General features: G+C 42.2%; 1 protein-coding gene across 2 annotated transcripts in view; it reads right to left on the bottom strand.

Moving 5' to 3' along the window:
- LOC115469062 (protein O-mannosyl-transferase TMTC4-like) overlaps positions 1-27,345 on the bottom strand; it is a 162,684-nt gene that overhangs the window by 26,745 nt on the left and 108,594 nt on the right. For both annotated transcript variants that reach the window (XM_030201344.1, XM_030201345.1), the window contains exons 12-16: positions 23,980-24,059; positions 23,671-23,778; positions 23,447-23,588; positions 11,837-11,951; positions 6,624-6,736 (exon numbers count right to left, since the gene is read on the bottom strand). In XM_030201344.1, the coding sequence (XP_030057204.1) occupies positions 6,624-6,736; positions 11,837-11,951; positions 23,447-23,588; positions 23,671-23,778; positions 23,980-24,059 (558 nt within the window). The remainder of the gene's footprint in view (positions 1-6,623; positions 6,737-11,836; positions 11,952-23,446; positions 23,589-23,670; positions 23,779-23,979; positions 24,060-27,345) is intronic.

Raw genomic sequence — 27,345 nt, 5'->3', positions numbered from 1 at the left:
GCTGACTAAACTCTGTGGTAGTGCAAGAGAAAAATGTGGTACCTTTAAACCAGTCAGGTGTCGCTTGCAACCAGTCACCGAGAACAGCTTAATATTAAGTACCCCCAAGCCCCCCTTTGGACGGGGCAAGTATGTTTGAGGAAATGAGATATGGGAACGATGTCCCCTCCACAGAAAGTGCACTAGCAGGTGATGCATTGCAATTTCATCCCTCTATGTCAAGAAAAGGGAAAGAACTTGAATGACATAAGACCACTAGAGGACCATAATCATGTTGTAAAGGGCAACCCTGCCCCATAGTGAGATAGGGAGAGTCTGCCACATTGATAGTGTCACTTTCTTAATGCTCCAAAGTGGTGTAATGTTAATCGTATATAACCACTTCAAATCTGCAGGGATGTAAATGCCAAGGTATTTAATCTGGGAAATTGCCCACTGTAGTGGGAACTCTTCTGACCAACAGTCCCAGATCAACGACTGCACTGGCAATACCACCGACTTTTGTAAGTTAAGCTTGAAGCCTGAGTAGAAACCAAATTCCTGAACATTATCCAATAGGTGTGACAGGGAATACTGAGGGTTAGTAAGAGTGAGAAGGATATTGTCAGCAAAAGCTAATACTTTGAAGGAGAGGTGCGCAATGAGATACCTGATATGTCTGGATCTTTGGCAATGGTGCATAGTAGGGGCTCCAAATCCAATAAAAATAGCAACGGGGACAGTGGACATCCCTACCTGGTGCCTTTGCCCACTGGGAAAGAAGGAGAATGCAGACCATTAACTATAAGGGCAGCTAGGGGTGTGTTCTATAATACTGAAATCGCCTGGAAAAATCAGCCATCTATCCCCACCTATTGCAGCACCTGAAAGAGATAATCCCAGTGTATGTGGTCAAATGCTTTCTCAGCATCTAAGCTAACCAGCAACAGAGGGTCTTGAGAAGACTGGCTCTGCATGACCGCAAGAAGTGCTTTTCGAACATTTAATACAGAATGGTGACCCTTAACAAACACCACTTGGTGGTCACCCACCAAATATGGTGTATGTGGAGCCAGTCTATCCGTAAAGATAAGTGCCAGAATTTTTATATCCACATTAATTAGAGAGATGGGACGGAAGGCTTCCGGGCGATCCAGATTCTTACCGGGTTTGAGGATTAAAGTTATGAGGGCTTCATTACCTTGAAGGGAAAGGTCGCCTCCAGAAATAACTGTGCTGTAATAAGCAGTAAGAGGGGTACATCAGCTGGTGTACCAACATCTTATAATATTCTGAAGAGAACCCATCAGACCCAGGAGTTGTGCCCGATGAGAGAGATTTGATTACCTGCTGTACCTCCCGGCTCACAATGGTGCGTTTAGTTGAGTGTGTGCCTCTGGAGGAAGAGTGGGTATACCAGAATCCTCAAGGTAATCAATCACTGATGCACCTACTTGTGCTGAGACTGCCACATACATCTGGGAAAATGATCAAAAAACAGTTGGGCAATTTCTGCAGGGCGATGTTTACAGAGCCATGTGTTGCTATTAAGGTGGGAATGAATTTTGTAGGGGACCATGCCTTCACTACCCAGGCCAGCAGCTTGCCTGTCTGATTACCATATTGGTAGTATTGAAAATCACAGGAAAAAAAATGATTTTTTTTTGTGCGCTCGTGGATCAAGGAGTTCAGAGCTGCCAAAGTGGGCATCATAGTCTCATAGTGGGCCACTGAGGGACAGTTCACATGGGCCTGCTTAGCTACCCTGTAACGCTGTTCTAGAAGAAGTATTCCCTGAGAAAGTCTTTTGGAATGTGCACACATATAGCTAATTGTGTCTCCACGTAGGACCACCTTTGAGGCCTCCCAGAATAAAAAAGGGAGGGGGGTCTCCTGGTATATGCTGTTTGTTTCTAAATAAGATGCTCACTGTTTTGCTAGGAACTCCCAAAATCTGAGCTTGAGACTAAATAGGAGGGAAATCTCGAGACAGCTACTGGAGGTCCCAGTTCCAAATCTATCCAAATCAAGGTGTGATCAGACACTTCCATGGGGCCAAAAACCTCATTAGCAACTCTAGAGAACATAGAGGTGGAGATCAATATGTAATCTATTCAGGACTAGGTTTGGTGGACATGTGACAGATGTGAATAATCTCACTATGTAGGGTTAAGTAATCACCATGGGTCTACAAGATTGAGCATTTTACCTCTCCCCAGTGCATTACATGCCCGAGGTGAAGAACAGTCCAGGATTGGATCAAACACTTGGTTGAAGTCACCAAGGAGTATCCAGGGGGCACTGTTGTGTTGCAGGCCTAACCAAATTAAAGTGTGAAAAAATGCAGCATCGTATGCGTTGGGCCCGTAGACTGTGCAAAGATAATATTCTTGACCTGAATAATTCAAGTGTATTAACACATATTGCCCCTCTGTGTCTTTTGCCTCTAGGCGTGATTGACACTGAAGACCTCGCTTAAGGAGAATGGCCACTCCCCCTCGACGGCCAGCGGAGGAAGAGAAATAACATTCCCCCACCCACTGCTGGTGCAGCTTCTGGTGTTCATCATCAGAAAGCTTGGTTGCTTGTAAGCAAGCAATAGATGCCTTGTGGTGTTTGAGTATAGACAAAATCTTGGAACGCTTGACAGGGGATGTAATCCACAAAACATTCCAAGATATTAGGCAAGGTGTTAATAAATTAGCCAGCAAGTACAGCTCTAAAATAAGATCTACGAGTTCGTCAAATATCAATAAGCCCCAGGCTGCCCAGCTCCAGCCATGGGGAAGGAGATAAGAGAAACATCAGAAACAGAGGAAAGTCCCCAGTGTAGTAGCGCTATAGAAATGATAAGTAGTAGTAGTAGTGTAAGGTCCAAGTAAGGGGAGCCAAGTGGTTCCACTATTTCCAGTTGTGTAGGTAGTGTACAAATAAAACTTCCATCCCGCAGACGTTTGAGCACAGTTGAGTTGGTGAACATCCCCAATCACCCACTCTCCTCCTCATAGCCCTTCAACTGCACCATACCCATCATCGACAGGTAAGACAGCGAGCCACTATAATGCTTATGAGTACCCATCTCCAAACAGTAGAACAAATGCAAAACCAAACCAAACATATTTACGCTTCCCAATATCAAACAGCATTAATAGGATGTGGGGTCGTGGGATGTTATCTCTTGGCCCAAGCAAATCAGGATCTTCTGGTAAGGACACCCACAGCCCAGATAGCATATAATATATAACAAACTGCTACAAAGCTAGTGTAGTTGTCTGGTCAAGTGGTGTTAAGGCAGTTAAGTCACTCCATAACAGTTTCTGATGAGGAATAAGAGATTCACTTGCCATTTCTGAGCACTTTTAGTATAGCTGGATACTGCAAGCTGAATCACTGCTGTTTCTCCACCAGTGTAGCCCATGTGGCGGAGAAAGCTCGCTGCCGGATAGTCAATGCAGCAGAGTAGTCCTGAAATATTTTAATCAAATTACCATTGAACTTTGTTTCACCTCTGCATCCTTTATATAGCCGGAGCACCATCAATTTTTGTGTGTTGCGGTGGAATTTAGCTATTATCGCACGAGGGCGAAGATCCCTCATTGGGCGCTGGCCCACGTGGTGAGACCGATCTAGGTGGATCGCTCCACTCTCTCCAGCCTCGGGAAACGTTGCCAAAAGCCAGGTTTCCAGGGTTTGTTTTAATTTAGCTTCTGCAATTGACTCCGGGAAGCCCACAAACTGAAGGTAGTCTCGATGTGACTGGTTCTCCAAATCGTCAAGTTTTTGCTGGTATTCCTGAGTTAGCTACTCCAATTCAGCTAGTCCCTCCACCTGGGCCTGCTGAGTATCCTTTACCTATGACACGCGCACCTCCAACTCTCCTGTACAGCGGGTAAGCTCTGATGTTAGCGCTGTTAAACCTGTTAATCGGTCAGAGAGATGGATGAACCTTGAATACAGCGCGTGCACCACTGATTCCATCAGGTCTAGTACCAGAAAGTCGGAGTGAGGCTGTGACTGTGGACAGGAAGCCGCCATATTAGCCTCTAGGGCCCAGCTCCATTCCTCCTTTCTCTTAAGTGGTTTAGAAGAAGTCGCCATTGTAGATCTGGTTAGATATTTGTCCTTATGCTGCTGGGAGGTTCCTGTGGCGAAAACCAGCAAATTTGAGCTTTGGGAAGCAGTAATAAGACTATTAGAGATGAGATCCCGAGCAGCCTGTAAACTGCACGTCTACTGCCACTCACAGCATCACGTGATTCCTTTATTTTATTTTTATGCAATTTCACAATTTCAAAAACAAGTATAACACTTGGTAAGAAATAATAGAGCATAAATGACAAGAAAAGCAATAAAAATAGAAAAGGCAAGAAATTTAACATATGCCCTAATTTTAAAGTCCTCTATAAGGGCAGAGACATTAAGAAGAGAGATATTCAGAAGAAAAACTTATCAAAAGGAAAAGACAAAAACCAGCTAGGGCAACTAAATCCAATTCTTCTTCAAAACAGGATTCCAAAATGGTCCAAGCAGACTAGGTGTCAGGAAGATTATCTTCAGAATCAGGGAGAACATCTTTGTCACTAAGAAACAATAATAACTGTGACATTTTAAAGAAAATATACTTTGCGTTATTATTATACCATATTATACATTTGCAAGGATATTTCAAAAAGAAGCAGGCCTTTTATGAAGGACCCTAAGCAACAAAAACTATCTCCTTCTCCTTTGCGTAGCTCTAGCCATATCCAGAAATACCCATAATTGTAAACCAAGAAATGATTGCTTCTTATGTCTGAAATAAAGTCTCAAAACATTGTCTCTTTCTGGGGTATGTCTACTAAACGGTACTAGGAAATGGACTAAGTTCATGCTAATGTGGGACTTTCTAGTGCACTAAGCTCCTGTCCATACCCCCAGCAAAGAGGAACCTAAACTATATTTACGTGATGCAAGGTTCCACATTAGGAGTCACCAGCCTGGGAAAGGATCTAGGTGTCATCCCTATGCACAGTGTGCGGCTGCGGCTAAGAAAGCAAATAGAATGTAAGGTATTATTAGGAAGGGAATGGAAAGCAAAAATGAGAATGTTATAATGCCTTTGTATTGCTCCATGGTGTGAAAGCATCTCAAATACTGTGTGCTATTCTGGTCACCGCACCTCAAAAAAAGATATAGTGGAATTAGAAAAGGTACAGAGAAGGGTGATGAAAATGATAAAGGGGATGGGACGACTTTCCTATTATGAAAAGTTAAAGCGGCTAGGGCTCTTCAGCTTGGAGAAGAGACTGCTGATAGAAGTCTATAAAATAATGAGTGGAATGGAATGGGTAGATGTGAATCATTTGTTTACTCTTTCCAAAAATACTAGGACTAGGGGGCACGCAATGAAGCTATCCGTAAATTTATGTTTAAATCTTTTTTATTCACAAGAAAAAGATACATTCATGAATTTCAACATCACCACATTACTTTACAGCAAGCAGCTATCTAATATCTATTACCGTCAGTTAATTTGTCTTATGTCTCCCCTAAACAACCCATCCCTACTCCCTTCCCCCCTAACCCCTCCCATCTCCTCTCCTTTCCCTCCCTCCCCTCTCCCGTTTCCTGACATGTAGAGGCATTGCTTAGCACATCAGAGTCTGGCAAGGTGTCCCAGGAAGTTCAAGTTGAGAAGTCTACTTCTGGCTGCTGGTTGCAATGTGTCCCAAAAGAGGCTCCATATTTTGTCAGATTTCTGCCAGCTGCTGTTTCAAAGTCATGTACTCCACGTCTCTCTAATTTCAACATATCTATCATTTGCACCCTCCACTGAGCCAGAGTTGGACGGGTGCAATCTCTCCAATTCAGTAGCAGTACTCTTTTCCCCTGCAGCATAGATCTCTGTAAGAAGCTCTTCAGGCCCGGTACTCAAAGACCCATAGCAGTAAATTTAAACATCGGAGAAAATATTTCTTCACTCAATGTGTAATTAAACTCTGGAAATCGTTGCCACAGAACATGGTAAAAGCAGTTAGCTTAGCAGGGTTTCAAAAAGGTTTGAATAACTAAAAGAAACGTCCATAAGCCTTTATTAAGATAGACTTAGAAAAAATCCACTGCTTATTTCTAGGATAGGCAGCATAAAATCTATTTTACTGTTTTGGGATCTTGCCAGGTACTTGTAACCTGGATTGGCCACTTTTGGAAACAGGATACTAGGCTCGATGGATCTTTGTCTTGTAACCTGGATTGGCCACGTTTGGAAACAGGATACTAGGCTTGATGGACCTTTGGTCTGTCGCAGTACGGCAACGCTTATGCTTGCTGGCAGTTCCTATACATGACTAGGATAGTATCTGTGAGTGATCCTTCACAGATACTATCCTAGTCACAATGGATATAGAGTCATTATACACCAACATTCCACAGCTTGAGGCACTCAGGATTATTGAAGGGAAAAAAAAATCAAATCAAATCAAAATATCTTGGGAACAGATAAAATAATTTACATGCTAAGGGCCCTATTTACTAAGGTACACTAGCGTTTTAAGCGAATGCTAAAAATTTGCAGATGCTAGCGCACCTATAGTGTGGCTTAGTAAACAGGGCCCCAAATAAGCTTTATAACATTTGACAGATATTTTCAGTTGAAAAATACATACCTTGTATTTTTGGGATTTTCCTAGTACATTTGCCAGGGAAAACATAAGAGAATGGTCATTGGGAAGTAATTCCAGGGCCTCTCTGCCAACTGCCTCTGCATGTGACAAGTTACCTGAATACAGAGAGACAGCAAAAAATCATAAGAAATAATTGTTTTTACAATTAATTCTTTTGCCCAGATTTTACCTTCCTGTTTCTAGAGGCTACCTGCTGGGAATGGCTATCCATTTGTCTAGATGAGGACTTACAAGAAAGTCTCCTTTGATGCTGAGCCCCTCAGTGACACTGAAGTGTTAGGAATGGGTCCTAGGGTGGCAACTGTTCATCTCTTTAAGGAGTACATTCCATGAGGCAATTATATCTTGCCTGCCAGAAAATTTCAACAAAGGACTTCTTCACCAGTGCATACAACTCTGTATTTAACTATGTCACTAGTACACACAGTAAATATTTTATTGTACATCCTTGCATTAAAAACGTCTCACATTATAATTAATATTTATTAAACATTTATGGAACCCACACAAAACAAGACAAAGATATAATATTCAACCAGTACAATAAAGAGAGCTATCAACTACGTCCAAGTACACTGAGTATGTAAGTTTAAATAATAAGCAATACATCTAACCTCAGAATCCGGACCCTTCTCTCCCCTTCTATACAGGTTCTTCTATGCAAACATGCCACCACTGGCATTGCTTCTTCACCACGGTAACATGAATAAGCAAAATATATACAGAATGTCCCAATTTCCCCCCTCTCCATCCCCACTACCTTTTCCCTGTGCTTAAATTTACAGATTTAAGATAAAACTTTGTGCTCTATGGGGTAGGTTTTTTCCAATCCAGGGACCAAATTTGTTGATAAAGATGCCAAGCTTACGGTAATTCCTACTACGTCCAGTCTTTTCATCTTGAGAAGATGATACATCTCATTTTTACACTTTACCACTGTAGGCAAGTCTTGTACCCTCCAAATATGCAGCATTATAATTAATATTTATTAAGAATGTATTAAACACATAGTTCAATAAACTCTAGGTGAGTTACGAACTTCTACAGAAGATATATAACTGCACTTATCCTTATACACTCAAAAATAATAAATATTGTGATGTAGCACCTCCTAGCAGTAGCTCACAGAGGTAAGAAAAACTCAACACAATAAACAGAATACACAGTATAAAGCAAGTGGCACTTTTCAGGGTCAGTCTTTGAAACTCCATTTTAATTCAGGGTGACATAAAAGCATATAGTCCAAGCATTGCAATTTGAAAAGGAATAAACCCCTAGCTTGGTGACTACCTGTATCCTTTTTGCAATATGTAAGTTTCAGTTTCATTTCATATTGTCCTCAAAGGAAAAGAAAAATAAATTCAACCAAGGACCAGAGGAGCTTTATGCAAACGAGCTTCTTTCTGGCAGTTCTTATTACTGCCTGGCAAACAATTGTCCTCCTTCTGCTCAAACAAAGTTTTATCCAGACAACAGAATCTGGTTTAATCTTTATGCAAGAGGGAGAGTTCCCCCCCACCAAAAAATTTTCCTGTCCCTCAAACAGTTATTTCAACAAAACACTGGTGCTAACCAAAACTACCTAAAACCCCAAAATATCTCTGTTCTGTTTTGTGTTTGGCCCTTCCTAACAAGCCTAGGGCTCAAACAGATCCCAAGCATAATCACTCATAATAGAGAGGCCTGAATTCTATTATACCCCCGCCCCCCCCACATCTGCCAGCAAAACAAAAAAAGAAAACCCTTTATTCACTGGGTAGCTGCTGAATTAATCCCCAACTTTTCCAGAGGCTTTTTAAATGTCAGCTTCTATTTCCATCTCCTCACCTTCCATAGGGATATAGGAACTGAGCTCTCCAATTCCATGGGCTCTTCCCTGACCTCATCTGGAGCACTAGTGTTTTCCACTTCCATGGGCTGGGGAACCTATTCTTCCCCCTTCTCAAGAGGTTCCCTCCTCCCCCTTCTCAGGAGGTTCCCTCCTCATTGGTATGGCCAGGATTTTTCCTGAACATTCTTTTTATTTTGGGCACCTAGCAACTATTAAGGGGCTCTTTTACTAAGCCGCGTAGGCACCTACATGTGTAAAACATGTGCCCCAGGCGGTAATTCAAATTTTTACGTGCATCCGATATTTTTTATTTTCTATCTCATGGCGCTAACCAGGCAGTAATCGGCAGTGTACACACACTGATGATTACCGCCTGGTTAACGAATGAGACTTTACCGCTAAGTCAATGGGTGGCGGTAAGGTCTCAGGTACAAAATGGACGTGCACCAATTTTTATTTTGCCGCATGGCCATTTTCATCTACTTTCAGCAAAAAAAAAAAAAAAAAAGGCCTCTTTTGCAGGCATGCTGAAAAATGGACCTGAACACGTCCAATACAAGCGCCTAAACCAGCGCAGGCCATTTTTTGGCGCACCTTAGTAAAAGGGCCCCCAAAAGACCTGGGATGCTCTCTGTTGGCCGCAAGTTTATTTGCAACTGTCTTTTTTGGTCTATATTTATTCCAGAGAGTAGTAGGAGGGTATTGAGTTAAAGGTGGCAGTGCTAAAAAAAAAAAAACTCTCTCCCCCTCCTCACAATACTCATATCCAACCCCATTAAAATGATCCTTTAGATAAGATATAACTCAACAATTAAATATCCAAGCTTTTATGAACCTTCTAAAACTTAGATAATTACTCTAGTGGCATTTCATTCCAAAGTTTCAGTCCAAAGTAGGCAAAAGCTCATTGCCTAGTTAAGAAGAAGGGGTATAGTGGCCGATGCAGAAATATGGGATGGGCAATGGAAAAAGGCAAAGGGTGAGAAGGAGTTCAGAATGCAGATAGGGAGGGAGTAAAAGACAGCATGGGTCAGAATGAAGGAAAGAGGTAGGGAATTGGTGAGAAGGGATTAGAATGGAGGAAGGGGATAAGAAGCGAAAAGTGTGGAAGACTGGAGGGACAGAAAAGGTGTGAAAGGGGATGGTATGAGGCAGCTGAAGAAAGCTGGAAATAAACAGATGAAAGGGACAGATCTGAGAAGCGAATGAGGAGCCTGGGTAGCAGGTAAGAGAAAAAAAGAAAGGGGCTGGATGCCAGGACTACTGCAACCTACTCCTCATCTATCCCCCCTTCAATCCGTTCAGAACTCTGCTGCACGTCTTATCTTCCGACTGGACCGATATGCTCATATCACCCCTCTCCTCAAGTCACTTCACTGGCTCCCGATCAGGTACCGCACACAGTTCAAGCTTCTCCTATTAACCTACAAATGCACTCGATCTGCAGCCCCTCATTACCTCTCTACCCTCATCTCCCCTTACGTTCCTACCCGTAACCTCCGCTCACAGGACAAATCCCTCCTCTCAGTACCCTTCTCCACCACTGCCAACTCCAGGCTCCGCCCTTTCTGCCTCGCCTCACCCTATGCTTGAAATGAACTCCCCGAGCCCATACGCCAAGCCCCCTCCCTGCCCATCTTCAAATCCTTACTCAAAGCACACCTCTTCAATGTCGCATTCAGCACCTAACCATTATACCTCTATTCAGGAAATCTAGACTGCCCAAACTTGACATTTCGTCCTTTAGATTGTAAGCTCCTTTGAGCAGGGACTGTCCTTCTTTGTTAAACTGTACAGCGCTGCGTAACCCTAGTAGCGCTTTAGAAATGTTAAGTAGTAGTAGTAGAGTGGAAGATGGAAAGCTCACAGGTATGCAAGATGTGAAATGAGGGAAAGCAAAGACTAGAGGGCAAAAGAAGAGGAGAATGAGAGGTAAAATCTAGCTGCTGAGTGGTGATTAAGGAGAACAGTCAATGTCAGAGACAGATACAGAGAGGAAAGGAAGACAGGAGAAGAACAAATAAAAATGAGACCCTGAAAAGGAACCTATAGATGAAGACAACACAAGAAAAGTTGAAAGGAGAGGCTAGCACCAAGTGGATTATTAAAATACAATTGCCAGATAATAAATAATAATCATATTAATAAAAATTTTTCTATACTGTCACTACCATTAGCTCTGGATGGTTTACATCGTAATTCAGGATAGAAATAAAAAAACTAATACAATTACAATTTAAATATCAAATTTTTAATATGTTGTTTTTATAAATATTTAATAGCATGGTAGGTATTATAAGTATTTTTTCTTAATAACCATGTCTTCATTAGCTTGCAACATTTCAAACAATTCTGCTCCAATCGGATATTTAAGGCAAAGAATTATATAATTTTAGCAATATCGAGATATATAATTTCTTATGGGAAGACGACAACCTTGCGGATGACATTTTATTTTCAGTTAAGTAACTTGAATATGACATCTTGAAAAGTGCAACTCTGATAACTTTATTTTTTACATAGTACAAAAGGAAATACTCTTTTGTTTCACCAGTGTTGCATTGTATTCAGACTTCTTGGAGTTTCTATTTCTAGTTTGTAGTTGTTTATTTGGTGTTTTGTCTGTATTCTGCAGGAGTGATAGCCGTGAGGTATTCTGCTACTTTCTATGTAGGGATCTTTAGTAGTCTGGCTTGTTCTGTTTTTCCTTCAGGAAGTATACTGGTTTTCTAGGATGCTGCCTTTTAAAGGTAGGGTTGTTGCTGTTTGAATCCTGGACATTAGTTCTGCTTTATGATGACAGATTTTCTATATAGATCTAGAATGGATATTTTGCAGAATTTGGTTACTGGAGCTCTGAAGGTTCCCCAACCCTTCAGGTTTTTTCTACGTTGGAAGAGATGGTGTTATAGACGACCATCTTAATTTTTCATCTGGGGCCCATTCAATCCTACCTAAGCCACTAACTCTTGAATTGTTGTTTTAATCCTACACGTACCATACTTAATAATAATAAAAAAAAGTCTGGAACTTTTTTTAGTTTTGGCTACAACACTAATGATTGCATACACATGGAAATGAATTTTAACATCCCACAACAGAACAACATGTTAAAATATAGCTTATAGTTGAAACAGAATAGTTTTTAAGGATGACATTCCTTTAATTTTGGCTTCATTTCTTGGATTATGTAGAAGAAAATAACATTGGCAATTTGAGACAACCAATGAAAATGGCTAGATGACAAAACTCATGTGTTCTTCATTATGGCTATTTGATTATTAATTTGAATGAAGTTTATGTTGGTTCTAATTCTTTGTGGCATTTTGATCAAGAGAGAGCAGAGTTTAAAAGAAAACGATACCTGTATTATCTAGCAATATAATTAGGTTGTTCCATGCCAGGCTATGATCTGGTTTCAAAGCTGTGGCATTTCTCCAGGCATTGAGTGCATCTAAATGACGATTCAAATCTGCATACTGAAATTGAAGAAGGTAAGACAACACATGTTAACATGACATTTAGTTTCACTTCTTATATTCTGCAGTATGTATAAAATACTTCCAAGATTTTGACTCTATATGTTTGTTTTTCCAGGATGCTTCTATATCACATAAACACATAGAACTATAACTACATCTCAAGTATGTTCACAGTAATTAAACTACTTGCAAATTGTGAACAGTCTGAGAGACAAACCTGAAGACATTATATCTGGTCATAAATTGAAGTATTAATGCTCAAATAATTAAGTTAAGGCACATCACTGCAGTCAAATGCCACCCATTACTGATAAACATAGAAAATGGAGTACAACACATACTTTCATTTCCTCTATATAAGACCTAATTGTAATACTGTTTATTTATTTATAAACAGTTATAACCAGGTAGCAGAGATCAAGATGGCAGTGGTTTGCTAAGGCCTACTAGGAGTCCCACGGTTTACTTGGTTCTTTTCTTTATCTTATGGCTCCTAAACACCGTGGTAAAATTCCTGTCTACCCAGCTACTGAAGAATCTGTGGGGTTGGCTCAGCAAAACATGAAGAGATATGCTCAACCTCTTCTGATTAATTCCTCTGGCCAGTCCTCTGCTGCAGCTGCTGTTGGTGAAGACCCAGCACTGCTTGAAGGAGGAGGTAGCCCCAAGCCCGGGTTCTCGCTTCTCTTCCATTCCTTCTATGATGATGCTGTAACTCATCAATCCTGTTCCAAAAATGAGTTGTATGCACCTTTCCCCTGGTAAGGGCCTCAATGCTTGGACATGGGAGTGTGTCTGAAGTGATCCAACCAATAGATTACAAATTGAAAAAGAAAATGGTCCAAACAGGGGGTAGGATGACAATTAATTAGCCAGGTGTTATAGGGCCAGCAGTTGAAAATGCTACAATGTCTAAAGGCCGTTCACAGCCCAACACCTTAACAATTTCTGGGAAATATTTTGCCTCAATGTCCAACTCACCATCTAAGTGCAGATTTACATCACTAATAATTTTTTAAAAATATTTTATTTATCAATTTCAAATATATAGCATATTATTACAATAAAGAAAATAACACTGAAAAAAATACAAAACAAAAATAAAACAGCCACTATTGTTAGTTCACAATACAGTGGAGAAGGGCTACCAAAGGCAGAGTTTGAACAAGGAAAAATACAAAGGAGATTGTCTGCTGATGGGCACAATATCCTTTCTTACTAAGCTCCAACAGGAAAGAGGGACATTCATTAAGGAGCACTAGAAGATATCACAGATTTGTTATAAAAGTAATAAGCTGCCCAGGATAAAAGAAAACATATCCAACACCTTGAAAGGTTATAACAAATTTGCAGGGAAAACGAGGAACAAAAGTTACCCCCAACTGGAGCACCTTTGGTCTTAATAGCAAAAATTGCTTTCTCCTCTTCTGTGTTATTCTAGTTACATCAGGATACATCCTTCTTATAATTCATAAACAAAACATCTTTCTATTTAAAGAATAGCTTCAAAAGCCATTCCCTGTCAGAGTCCAATGCCAGATGCACTAATAAAGTAGCAGAAGCCAGGACATCCAAATCTGACTGCTCTAGTGCACCAGTCAAATCCAAACTATTTATTAGCAAATCATGTTGGTTGGGCTGTTCTTGCCTCTTGCCAACTGGTAGAAAATAAATTTTACAGACCAATGGATATCAGGCCTTCGGCACCTTCAATATTTCAGAGAGATATCTCTTAAACATGTCCAAGGCGGAAATAGAACATTGCTTGGAAACATTTACAAATCTAAGATTTTGACGTCTGACAGCATTTTCCAAGTTCTCAACTTTGGCACGTAAGTTCATACTATCTTTTATCCAAGTGTTTCCTCGGGTTTCCAAAACTTCCAACCTCGTTTCAACTGCATCCATTTTATTTCCCAAATCAGCTAACTTACTCTTTGAGGCTGCTAAGTCTGGTGTAATCAGGTCTATGTGTGATCGCCTCTTTTTTATCTGTGATCCCAAAGAAGTTTGGAGAGCTGAAATAGCTTCCCATATAGACTCCAAATTAAAGATTCCTAGCCTCCGTAAAAGGGCAATACCGACCTCACACACAGCTTTTAAGTGACAATACCTGGTAGCTGCAATAAAGAAGATTCTTTTCTAGACTGGACACTCATCTGCCCCACATCCTGAAACTCCAGCAATGATGAATGAGGTTCCAGCCCCGTTACTGCAGGTTCATTCTTCTCCACGCAGGTCAGGTGCTGGAGTGCCGCGATCACAGTCCTAGAGTCATCAATCGATGTGCAGGAAGGCTTTGAAGCTCTAGAGAGAGACTGACTGTTTTAATGGGGGGTAGAAGAGGCCTCTGCCATGCCGCCTCCCCCCAGCCAAAGCTGGGGTCAACACTGTTGCGTCCTGTACCACAAAGGCATTCATTGGTCTGACCTAGAAAGAACTCACCCTGGGCTCCATCGAAAAAACCCAGGTCTTCGATTTATGCTTAACCATAAGGTAAGGAAGGGGGATGGCATCCTGCAGCATGAAGTCAGCTGCAACCATCTTGGGTAAGCTCCTCCCCACCAATAATTAAGTAAAAATCATACTTCAAAACATTCCACGATATAAAATCGTATAAAGAACTTTGGCATTTGCCCACTTTCCTGGAGGACAATAAAATCAAGTAAAACAGTTGGATTCTACAAATTTATCATCAACTACTCCACATGATACAACTTCCAAAAAAGGAGCACTTACTGTGTCCAAAATATTTAGATGGAAAAAACTCATATATTATCGCAATCCCACCTCAACATCTATTAAGTCTAGGTAAATAAATGAAGGCCGACAGTCATTCAAAAGTGCATGGTTTGGAACAAGGTATCTTTCAAGGATATCACCAAAACACGGAAGATAAGGTATCCTGATTGTGAGGTTGCAATAGTAGACCAGCAGGCTCATTTTCAAAAGAGATGGACGTCCATCTTCCGACATAAATTGGCACTTGGACATCCATCTCTCAGAGACGTCCAAATTGGTATAATCGAAACCCGATTTTGGACGTCTCTAGCGAAAGTCCGTCGCAAGGACATCTAAATCAGAGGGGGGCGTATTGGAGGTGTGATGAAAAAGGGACTTGGGTGTTCCTAAGACTTGGACGTCTTTGAGCCAAAACAGAAAAAAGCAGAGACGTCCAAGACTAAAACTTGGACGTTTTCACCCGGTCCTGTTTTTATTTCGAATAAGGCAAAAAAAGGTGCCTGAAATGACCAGATGACCAACGAAGGGAATCGGGGATGACCTCCCCTTACTCCCCCAGTGGTCATTAACCACCTCCCATTCTTAAAAAAACATAAATATTGATTGCCAGTCTCAGATGTCATAATCAGGGCCATGACAGCGCATGCAGGTCCCTGGAGCAGTTTTAGTGGGTGCAGTGCATTTCAGACAGGTGGACCCAGGCCCATAACCCCCCCCCCCTATTACATTTGTGTAGGAAACAGCGAGCCATCCAAAACCCACCAGAAACCCTCTGTACCCACATATAGGTGCCCCCTTTCGCCTGTACAGTTGGGGGTAGTGGTTTTGGGGGGCTCAGCACACAAGGTAAGGGAGCTATGTACCTGGGAGCATTTTATGAAGTCCACTGCAGTGCCCTCTAGGGTGTCGATTGCTATCCTGGCATGTCACAGGGGGACCAGTGTACTACAAATGCTGGCTCCTCCCACGTCCAAATGACTTGCATTTGGACGTTTTAGACTTGGACATCTTTGGTTTCGAAAATCGCCAAAAATCAAAGATGTCCAAATCTAAGGGCGTCCTTGGTATTTTCAAAATGAAAGATGGATGTCCATCTTTTTTTGAAAATGACCTTTTCCCCGCCTCTGAATTTGGACATTTTACAAAGACGTCCAAATTCCAACTTAGACGTTTCTTTCAAAAATGCCTCTCCAGGTGTCTTTAAAAAACAGACAGATTTTCAAGATTGCAAATAATTACTGTCAACTGCTGAGCAAGATGTAAATAGGAACAATAAACATAGTTTGAAATGTCTATATGTGAATGCCAGAAGCCTAAGAAATAAGATGGGAGTAATATATTGCACTAAATGCTAAGAAAGCAAATAGAATGATAGGTATTATTAGGAAAAGAATGGAAAACAAAAATGAGGATGTTATAATGCCTTTGTATTGCTCCATGTTGCGACTGCACCTCGAATACTGTGAGAAATTCTGGTCACTGCATCTCAAAAAAAAAATCTAGTGGAATTAGAAAAGGTACAGAGAAGGGCGATGAAAAGGGGATGGGATGACTTCCCTATGAGGAAAGTTTAAAATGGCTAGGGCTGCAACAATATCTTTTGTGACCTGGAGCGTTGGTGGAGATTTGTGGTGCGATTTGAAGTGTTTTTTTTTTTTTTTTTTAATAGTTGTAGTAATTTGAAATAACCTTTACTTAACATTCTGCAAAGGTTTTCTTACCTTCTGTGAGCGAAGAGTTGTCAAATAAATATTTTATGATAAAATAGAGCCTATGACATGTAAATGTTAGCCAGTTATCCATAAAAAAAATTCTGGGCCAAATAAATGTACTACTATAGGAATCTGATTACTAAAATGCACTAAGCCATTACTGTGGGATTTAGGTCATGCTAACCGTTAGTGCAGGCTCATGTTAATGTTTACCAGTGGCGTAGCCAGACAGCCAGTTTTGGGTGGGCCTGAGCCCAAAGTGGGTGGGCACAAAATTTTCTCTGCTCCGCCCTACCTCCACCTCAAAATATAAATACTTTAGCTAATGAGGATCCTCAAGCTCAGTCAGCTGAAGGCTTTCTCTGAAGGTGGCCAGAACTCTTTTTTACAAAGCTTGGCAGGCAGCAGCAATGACCCTAAGCCACTGATGCCAGCACCCCACACATGCTTAGCTGTCGATGGCTCAAGGATGCTGTTGCCAGAGCTTGGTAGAAGGGAGTTCTGGCCACCTTTGGAGGAGGTCCTTAGCTGGGGATGTCTGGGAATCCTCACCAGCTATACAGCAAGGGTTAGGACTGGTGTTAGACCTGCTTGGGCCCAGGTCAGAAAATAAAGGAGGGCTTCCCTCCCCGATTCCCTCTCCTCTTTGCCTCCCTTCCAATTTCCCACCTGCCATTACTATCACACCAACAGACCCTCACCAAATACAGAACACGGGATCACAAATTAGAAATAAAAATATTTAGACAAAAATTGAAAAGGAACCCCAAGAAGTTAAATACAGCATTACTGCAACACTGGAGACATAAAACAGAGATGCATTTCCTTTTCTAAAGAACACAATACAAAGACAATTGCTATGCACATTTCCAAAAGCTAACATATTCCATTTAAAACATTCAAAATAAAATGCTTTGTTTCTACCTTTGTTGTCTGGACATTTTATTTTTCCATCTTGCTGGTTCCAATTTCTCTTTTCTGCTTTCCTCTCTGTCGTCTGCTAATTCTTCTTCAAGCGGCTGCAGTTCATTTGTCTTTTCTCCTCTCGCCTGTCTGTTCCCTCACTATTCCTGCCTCTGACATATTGATCATTCCTTTGTAGCTCTTTTCTGCCTCTCTCTCACCCTTCTTCATCTCCTTTTTACTTTTCAACTACCTATCAAATTTCCATCTTCTTCTTTCACCCACTAGCTCTCCCATTCCCCATCTTACTCCTCCCCATCTCTACTTTCTCTTTTATCTTTAACCTACTTCCCATTACCATATTTCTACCCTCTGTAATCACTTTCTCTCATTCATTTCCTTGCCACCCCCTCCTCCCCTCTCCCACAGGGTTCCACCATTCCCCATTATCTTTCTCTCTCCACCCTTCTAACCAGCATCTGATCCCCTCCCCACCCCACCCTGGTAGCCTTTTATTTTCCTGCCCCTTCTCTCTTCATTCCTGTCCTCTCCCCCATGGTCCAGCATTCCCCCCCTCACCACCTACTGTGTACCTCTCCCTCCCTCTCATCCACCCCTCTCATTCCCACTGTCCACCATCTCTCTCCCCCTCTCCTTTGTGTTCTGGGTCCAACGTCTCTCTCCCCTTCCCATACAGCATCTCTCCCTTCCTCCCCTCTACCATCATTTCTAACATTTCTCCCCTCCTCTTCACCCTTATGTTCAAAATTTCTCCCCCTCTCACCACCTATCCTATACAGCATGTCTCCCTCCCCTCCACCTCATATGCAGCCAAGACTTCTCCCTTCCTCACCCGTCCACCCCTTTACTGCATCTATCCCTTCTCCCCGTGCAGCTTCTCCCCCACCCACCATGCCTCATCTTTCCATCTTCCCTTCTCCCTGTGCAGCATCTTTCCTTCCATCTTCCCTCCCCCCATGCAGCTGCTGTCCCCGTCTTCCCTCCCCCGTGTAACACTTTTCCCTATCATCCCTTCCTCGGTGGCGTGCCGCAACTTTCACCCCATCTTCCCTCACCCTCCTTGCAGGCCCACCCAGCAGCGATTCCGGTCGCAGGCTCAGCTTCGGCTCACACACACTGCCTGCCGGCTGCCGCTCAAAATCTCCTTGCAACTACTAAGTGGCAGCGCTAACCCGGAAGCCTCTCCTCTGCAGAGGAGGGGCTTCCGGGTTAGGTTAGCGCTGCCGCTTAGTAGCTGCAAGGAGATTTTGAGCGGCAGCCGGCAGGCAGCGTGTGTGAGCCGAAGAAGCTGAGCCTGCGAGTGGAATCGCTGCTGGGCGGGCCTGCAAGGACAAGGAAGGTGAGGGAAGATGGGGTGAAAGTTGAGGCACGCCACGGGGGAAGGGACGATGATGGGGACCGGAGCCTGCGACCGGAATCACTGTGCTGCTGCTGGGCGGGCCTGACCCCAAATTGGGTGGGCCCAGGCACCCATGGCTACGCCCCTGATGTTTACTGTGTGCTACAAACAGCCTTTGTGGTAAAAATCTTGAGCTGCTTAGTGTGGTATCGGGTGGAATCAGGGCAGCTTATTGGTCGAAATAGGGCATGGACAGTGCTTGCAGTTAACACTCAGTAAATTACCTTGGGCTGTAAAAGCTGCTGATGAAGCAAGTATATTTAATGCCTCCTCAAAAGGAGATGTTAAGTGCAACTATGATATCTGGAGCAATTTACGTTCTCTGTGCATTAAAAATAAAATATACCCAATTCTCCTAACAGCATCCTAACTCTGCTGATCCCCCTACCCCCCACCAAAATCACTGCATCATCCCTATCCCAGTGAAGAGGTAGTTGACCCTTCTTCCCCCATCCCTCCTAGACCTTCTACCCCCCCCCCCCCCCCGGCATTTACACAGGATTTCCGTGGTAGTGTAGTGGCAGGGCAAAAATGATCACTGGATGCTGCTCACCCATTGTCTCCTGGGTTCAAATAGCAGCTCTGACCTCTAAGGGAGGGGATTGAGGGAGATGCCGTGGCTTGAGGAGAATTACAGGAAGCAGGACAGTGCTGTGACTTGAGGGGAATTGGTGGAGGAAGCTGATGCTGTGACTTGGGAGGGGGTAATGCTGGGGCTTAGGGGATTGGGAAGTTGACATGATGCTGAGACTTGGGGAACCAGGGATGAAAGATTGATGCTGAGACTCGGGGAAAATCAGAGGTGTTAGGATGTGGCTCAGGGAATCGGGTATATTAAATCTTTTAGTGCATGGGGTCACAGTAAATACAACGGTGTGTAGAACACATGTATTTACCGCTATGTTTGTCAATGCATTTACTATGTGGTGGTGATTTATGAGCTGACCATGTCTCCTGTATTTACCAATGGGCCTTGCACTTACCATGTGTTAATATTTACACATTACCCATGGTAAGTGCAAAAACAGCAGCATTTTAGAAAACAGGCCCCGTAGCAATTTTATAAAGAATCTGCAATGAAAAAATGACCATTAATTCAGAAGCCCTATTTGTGATTTCTACTTGTAAACCCTGACACTTATTTGTAAATGGCATCAAACTGTGAGTTTGAAAAGGCAAGTTTGACTTATACACGGACAAGTTAGTTATGCCTTCATTTCTACCTTTTTAATATTGGAGGCATGGTACGGCCAGGGTGAAGGTTTTACATGTGTATGATATATTTCACAAAGAACACTGACGTGGAGAGCAGCCATTTACAGCCAATACAAATTATGTACAATTGCTGATCTTACTTGTCTTTTGGGACTAGTTGGATTGGCAGCAAATGGAGGAGATCCGATTGTGAGTCTTTGTCCTGATTGTCATATGCATCCCAGGTAGGTGTGTCTTTGGCTATCATTTATTCCCTTGCTTTGTGTCACCTCATGAACCTATTAACTCCCTGCAAACCGACCTATGCCTATCATTCCACAGCCCCATTCCATGTAAGGGTTAAGCTCCGCCCAGCACATCCCAGGACGCACTGGACAGGGCTCCGTCATTTTGAGGAGGCGTCCACAAAAGAGGGAGGGAGTGCTAGTCCCTCCCTCCTCCAACTATGAGGTAGGCCACGGGGGAGGAGGGTACCAGTGTGGAGGGCTAGCGGTCCCACTGGACCACCAGGGTATTTTTAGTGCTGGGGGTGGAAGCTAGTAGTCCCACTGGACCACCAGGATCTTTCAGTGTTTGGGGGATGGGGGTGGGGCCTGGAGGTCCAATGGATCTCTATGCCTTGTGTTTGGGAGGTGGGGCAGGCTTAGGTTTGAAAGGAATCCTCTTCTGCTGTTAGAAAAGTCCAAGCTTTTTTTTTTTTTTGACAACCTGGACCTGTCAAACAACTCCTGGGGAAGAACTGTGCCTTGGGCGAATGCCCAGGCATAATCCTCTTGCAGGTACCCCTATGATCAGAGTTAATAGCATGCCTAAATTTGCATGCTGTTAGCTCTGATCATGGGGGCGTTAATTCCCCGCACTGTTCTGGTGCTAAATTTAGAGTGCTGTATGGAACAGCGAGGGGCTGCTGATCATTTTCACTTAAGTGTAGTACAAGGATGTCACTTGTACACATTTATTAGGATTTATTTACCGCCTTTTTGAAGGAATTCACTCAAGGAGGTGTACAGTAAGAATAGATCAAACATGAGCAATAGACAGTTACAGAAGTAAAAATATTCAAATAACAATCCAAAGTATAGCATAGTATACTACTTAATATCACCAAATTTTTTTGCTCTTCAGTATTTTGGATTTTTGAGTTTTCATAGTACACTACTTACAATGTCAACACAATACATAATAGAACATTTTAATTGATAGTGAACGGTAAAGCAAAGATGGAACATATAGACAGGTAAGAGAGTAAGAACAGTTAGAAAGTAAGGTGACTAATTTAAAGAAAGTTGCAAACATTTAGCATGAAAACCCAAGACAGGTGATTTGATTTGCTTTAGTACCTACTGGGCTGTTTTACATTTTAGTTACAAAATAAAGGTTAAACAAAATTCGCTCTCTATAAAAAGAATTAAGATAACACAAGTTTTTTTTTTAAAAAGTAACCTTTTTAAAGTTATGAAACCTGCAAGATTTATGACTGAAGGACATTGCTATCCACACACGTCACAAAACCTACAACATATGCCTCCCAATGCAGCTTTTTAGAAGGTAACACAGGAGACTGGATCCACAGTATGCATGCACAGTGGCATACATTTAAAGCTTGCACACTTACTGCTCTTACCAAATTGATAGCAACTATGCATGTAATGTACTCTGTTAGATCTATTCCCTTCACATTGGATTTGACTACCTAAGCATGCATGGGTTGCAGTCATTGCATTTCTGTTCTCTTTTATCGGTATTGCATTGATTATAGAGTCTGGATTTTTGGGGGGATCTCCATTTCAGGTTTTGTGTGCATGTTTTTATGGTTCCCTATTCTGAATCAGATGAGGGTTTGTCCATGCTTTGCACATGTGACTGAGATGAAGGATTCTACTAGCCTGTAGTGTCTGTGTAGGAACCTGTAACAGTCTAGCTTGTTCTAGTATATTGGTGCTCGGGCCCAATGTAATATTTATAGGTCTTTTCATAGGTGAGTTAGGACTATTATAGTGTGGTTCATTTCCTGCAGTATATACTACTACTCCTACTACTACTAAACATTTCTAAAGCGCGACTAGGGTTACGCAGCGCTGTACAATTTATCATGGAAGGACAGTCCCTGCTCAAGGAGCTTACAATCTAAAAGACAGGTGTACAATCTAAAGACAAGTGTACAGTCAGTCTGATAGGGCATACTATATTTCACGAAAGGTTAGGTGCCGAAAGCAGCATTGAAGAGGTGAGTTTTAAGCAGAGATTTGAAGATAGGTAGGGAGGGGGCTTGGCGTAGGGGTTGAGGAAGATTGTTCCAGGCATAGGGTGAGGCAAGGCAGAATGAGCGGAGCCTGGAGTTGGCAGTGGTGGAGAAGGGAACTGAAAGGAGGGATTTGTCCTGTGAGCGGAGGTTACGGGCGGGAAAATAGAGGGAGATGAGTGTAGAGAGGTAGTGAGGAGCCGCAGACCGGGTGCATTTGTAGGTAAGGAGGAGAAGCTTGAATTGTATGCGGTATCTGATCGGAAGCCAGTGAAGTGACTTGAGGAGAGGGGTGATATGAGTATATTGGTTCTGGCGGAATATAAGACGTGCGGCAGCGTTCTGAACGGATTGAAGGGGGGATAGATGGCTAAGTGGGAGGCCGGTGAGGAGTAAATTGCAGTAGTCAAGGCGAGAGGTAATGAGAGCGTGGACGAGAGATAGTGTGGTGTGCTCAGATAGGAAAGGACAAATTTTGCTGATGTTGCAGAGGAAGAAGCGACAGGTTTTGGATATTTTTTGCAGGGTTTTGTGTAATTTCTGAAGTGTCTTGCCCTATTTGAAAGTGGGCTCTGTGGCAAGGGCCAGCAAAGGTGGTCCTTGTCACCCAAAATAAAAATAAAAAATGGTCTCCACATTCTGTACAATCACCACATAAACAAAAAGAAATCTGCTTTAAATAAAGTGTCTGGCAGTGGAAGGAGCATGTGGTGTACCTGAGGTGATAATCACAATTTGAATATTTTTTTGTATGGTGAGTTGTAAGGGGAAGATAGCTCCATTGTTGGGGAATATGGAGTTTATAATACAGAACTGGAGTTTCTAGGTTTATACTGAGATTCTGACCAATCCTATACAAAATCCAGACTGCATTCCCTCATAAAAGAATTTGTTGAATGAAGCTATCAATTATAATGACAGTATTACCGGGTAGCTGAAACTGGCAGAAGGAGGGAGGGCTTCTTTATGAATAGAAGGCTGTAGTGTCTTGGGGTATGATATGTAGAAATGTCATTTTGGCATGTCCCCCCCCCCCCCCCCCTCCGTTGCCACCCTAAATATGTCTAGAGGTGCCACATTTCTTCACACTTTTATTATGGATTCTCTTTCTACTTCAAGAGGCTCACTTTAACCTACTGCTGCCAATCTGCTAGAGTAAATGAAACAGAATGAACTATTGCTAAGATTTATTTTTTTTTAAATATACTCCTGTTTTGACTGTAAAAAGAAAAACAAAAAGAGGCAACTTAAAACTCACCAAACGTCCTAAGTTGTAGTAACAGTCAGGATATTTTTTTCTGTGTTTAATTGCAGTCCAGTAGCTTTGTTCGGCTTCCTCAAATCTTTTTAAGCTGTTTTGCACTATTCCTAGATTCATCCATGCAGCGGCAAAATCTGGCCTATCAAATTTAAAAATGCACTTCAGAAATACACACATTTCTCCGATATCATTTAAAACATTTTATTTTATTTTTTACATACTGTATTTGTACAGCTAGGGCCAACAGTTCCTCTGCTTCCAGGAGCTCATTCCTTTCTTTCAAAATGTTGCCAAGATTGTTCATGGCATGCACATACTTGGGATTCAACCTTAAGGATTAAGAAAAGACAGTTACTATAAACACCTAGCATTATATTACATACACTTCATGTCTTCATAACACAGTTTTCAATACAAGAAATAACACAGATTTAAACTGGTAACCTATATAGCCCTAAATGATTTTTTAGTGTTTCAGTACCTAGAAAGTACACTTCTGAAGCTCAATAAAGCAAAGAACAGCTAAATACCTTATAGCCTCCCTGTAATATTTGATTGCAGCAGTTTGGTTGCCTTTATCAGCCAAATTTTTTCCAACATTGTAGTGTACCTGTCAATACAGATTAGAACAATTTGTATACATTTCATATTCAGATTTCTTTTTTTGCAAATGCATAAGAAATTGTGGACTTCATGGTATAAATTTTCAATAGTGTGTATAACTTCAGATTTATGGATGCACTTTCAAGTATATACATAGCCGTTCAATTTCCAAACACGAGTTGACCGAGGCGTATTTTCAAAGCACTTAGACTTACAATGTTATATAGTAACCTGTGGAACTTTGTAAATCTAAGTGCTTTGAAAACGAGCCCCTTTGTGCCAAATATATACATTTGTAAAGCTAGCCATTTCAATATATGTGGTACAAAAGTATATGAGGAAATTGCATACAATTGTCAATGTTCATCTGAAACATTTCTGTTATACACAGATAAGTACACCTCCCCCCCTAAATACTCTTTTCTGTGTGTGCAAAGGTACGCATACTGGGGCCAATTCTACAAAGGATGCTCAGTATCATGGGGGGGGGGGGGGGGGGCATTAAACGGGCACGCCCAATTGTACTCATATATTCTAAAAAGAGAATGCAGGTAAGTATGCCTTTTACAGAATAGGTGTGTATGTTTGTGTAAATTTAAGCATGCTAATGTGGTGCCCAGTGGTCTGAGTGTACTGTTGTATTTGTGTACTCACATAAACAAGACATTGCAGGGTTGGGGATGTTGAGAAAATGGTGTCTATAATTCACATGCTGAATTTTGGATTTCAAGGCACCCTCCTGTTGGCCAGGCTCTTATTGCCAAGGATGTGGAAGCAGTTCCCAGAGTCAGGCCATAGGAGGGACTATATGCAAATGAGAAGGGTCTGGGAGAGGCTACAAAGACTGTTCAATGGTGAGGCTGCTATCCCCAGAGAAGTGCAATCAGAGAGGCAGAGCAGAGAGGAAGATTCTAGATGAGATAGGCAAGAGAAATAGAAGTGCCTATGCATACAACATCATAGCACACAGGGGCTGGGAGTTGCAGATGGCCCAGGGACATAACAACAACTCTCACAAGATTGCATTGGGGCTTGAAAAGGGAGGGAAAAAGAGAAAGGTTAGAACCTGTGCACAGGGCACATGTGAGCCAGCAGCACTCTACAAGGCCAATAGAAGCCAGCTCTTTATCAGTGGTTTGCAGTTACTTGCTAGCGCTTATATTGTTTCTTATTTTCTTCATTCGGCCCGGTCAAAGAGAGAGAACTAACCCCTCTAATAATACACACACAAAATATGCTAGAAGAATCCTACCCAAATTCCTTTCCTTCCCCTCCCATTTCCTATTCTTTCTCACCCACATGCACACTAAATCCAGCCATACAGAACAACAATCATCCCCCATTCGTCCTTCAACCTTTTCCGCACCCCAATCATCCTATAAAGATCCAAAAATCATTCCTCCTCCCCCCATTCCCATGGAAAGAAACGTATGTATCGAAGTAAACATTAATGTCCACTATATAGCAAACGCAAGCACAAAAGAGAGGGAAAACAGTATACAAGTACAACACTATATAGCAAAACCAGTTTTCATAACCATCCCCTTATACAGAGGATGTCCAGGAGCAGGTCTTTGGGCGAGCTGGGTGGCAGATAACCATCCAAAATATATATCAACTACTGCTCAGCATATGGCCCAAACCTCAGTTTCGGAAGTCTCTGCAAGTCCAACCTCCATGCCCTAGGCATCCGGAAAACGCAGAATAAGGCAAAAAGAAAAATGAAAGGGCAACAGAGAGTTGGTCAGCTGGGTCAAAACCATTCAGAACAGTGCTATGTGAGACAGAGACAAGTTCATGAATAATAACTTTAGGCAGGATGGCTGTCCAAAAAAGATTAAAGCACCACTGGTGTGTCTAGAGTCAGAGTTTTATTATCATGGCTAATCTGTACTTCAGTGCGAATTTGATCACCTTCTGGTACAGTTGCATACAATAAGGAGACAATAATCTTCGTTGCTTGGACACTTTTTTTTTTGCTACATTTGTACCCCGCGCTTTCCCACTCATGGCAGGCTCAATGCGGCTTACATGGGGCAATGGAGGGTTAAGTGACTTGCCCAGAGTCACAAGGAGCTGCCTGTGCCGGGAATCAAACTCAGTTCCTCAGTTCCCCAGGACCAAAGTCAACCACCCTAACCACTAGGCCACTCCTCCACTTTGGTGGAGAAGTCTTGGAATAACAGCACTTTGGATCCTTTATATTCCAGTGACCGTTTCAGCCTATAATGAGACATCAACGGCACCTTCTCTGCCTAATTGAAGATGCAGGCAATCATGGGACGTGGTTTACCACAATTTTCCCTAGGGGCCCCAATCCTGTGGACCCTCTCAGCTCTGATTAGTGGGCCCTCTAGCTGTAGCTCAAGTTCCTTGGGAAGCCAGATCTCAACCATTTCCCAGACCGTCAGTGGATACTTCTACAACAAGAGCAGAAGTGGATATTTAGATTGTGTTCTCTAGAACTCAGTGGGCTGAATGGACGTATTGAATAGTACCATATTTACTAGTTCTTTCTTTTGATAGGCTGTTTGGTTCTTGGCATCTGACGTCACTATGTTATTAAATGGGGGCCGTTTTGAGGACCAATTGTGAACACAATAGGCTCTGAGGAACCTGAGCATTGTCTGTGCATGTACGAGACTGTGAGTGTGTTTGCCTTTAGCGCATCTTATGGAGTGCTGTCAATGATTTCCTTTCATCTTTCCTAGAAATACCCTGCCGTCTGGGACCCTGAAGCAGCTACGTGAAACGCTGGCCATCGTTGGCCCAGGGGTGCGGAGAGTTTACAGAGATGGCTCTGATGCTCACTCTATATTCAAACTGAGTTCTACTGAGATGAGTAATGTTATTTTTGCACTACCAGTAATTAGTTGGACTATGAACGTTATAGGATAGTGAGTATTTTCTACAACAAGAATGTTTCACAAAAAAGCATAAATGTTATTGTGGGGAAGGTTTTTGCCAATGATGAAGTGCCAATCGCTATGATCAACTCAGCTCTTTAAATCTGCAAGATTTTAAGCTCTTTGAGGCTCTTCCTTCCCTACCATAAACATTTTTACACAGTCATTGTGTTATTACTCCATTCTCAAATTAACGCAGTCCTCTTGAAATTTACACCCAGATCTCCAAACTATGCTGTCAGAATGCACCATAATATGCATCAATTAGACTCTCAGAAGCTACTCTTTAGGTATAAACTGAAACAGAACAAATATATAAAAGAGCATTACGTGTACAGAATATTTGCACACCTTTGTTACCTAACATTGATGAGCATTAACGTTGAG

The sequence above is a fragment of the Microcaecilia unicolor genome, chromosome 4 (genome assembly GCF_901765095.1).
Source record: "Microcaecilia unicolor chromosome 4, aMicUni1.1, whole genome shotgun sequence".
NCBI lineage: Eukaryota > Metazoa > Chordata > Amphibia > Gymnophiona > Siphonopidae > Microcaecilia > Microcaecilia unicolor.
Note: the sequence above shows the minus strand (reverse complement) of the source record. Positions and strands in the feature narration are given on the sequence as shown.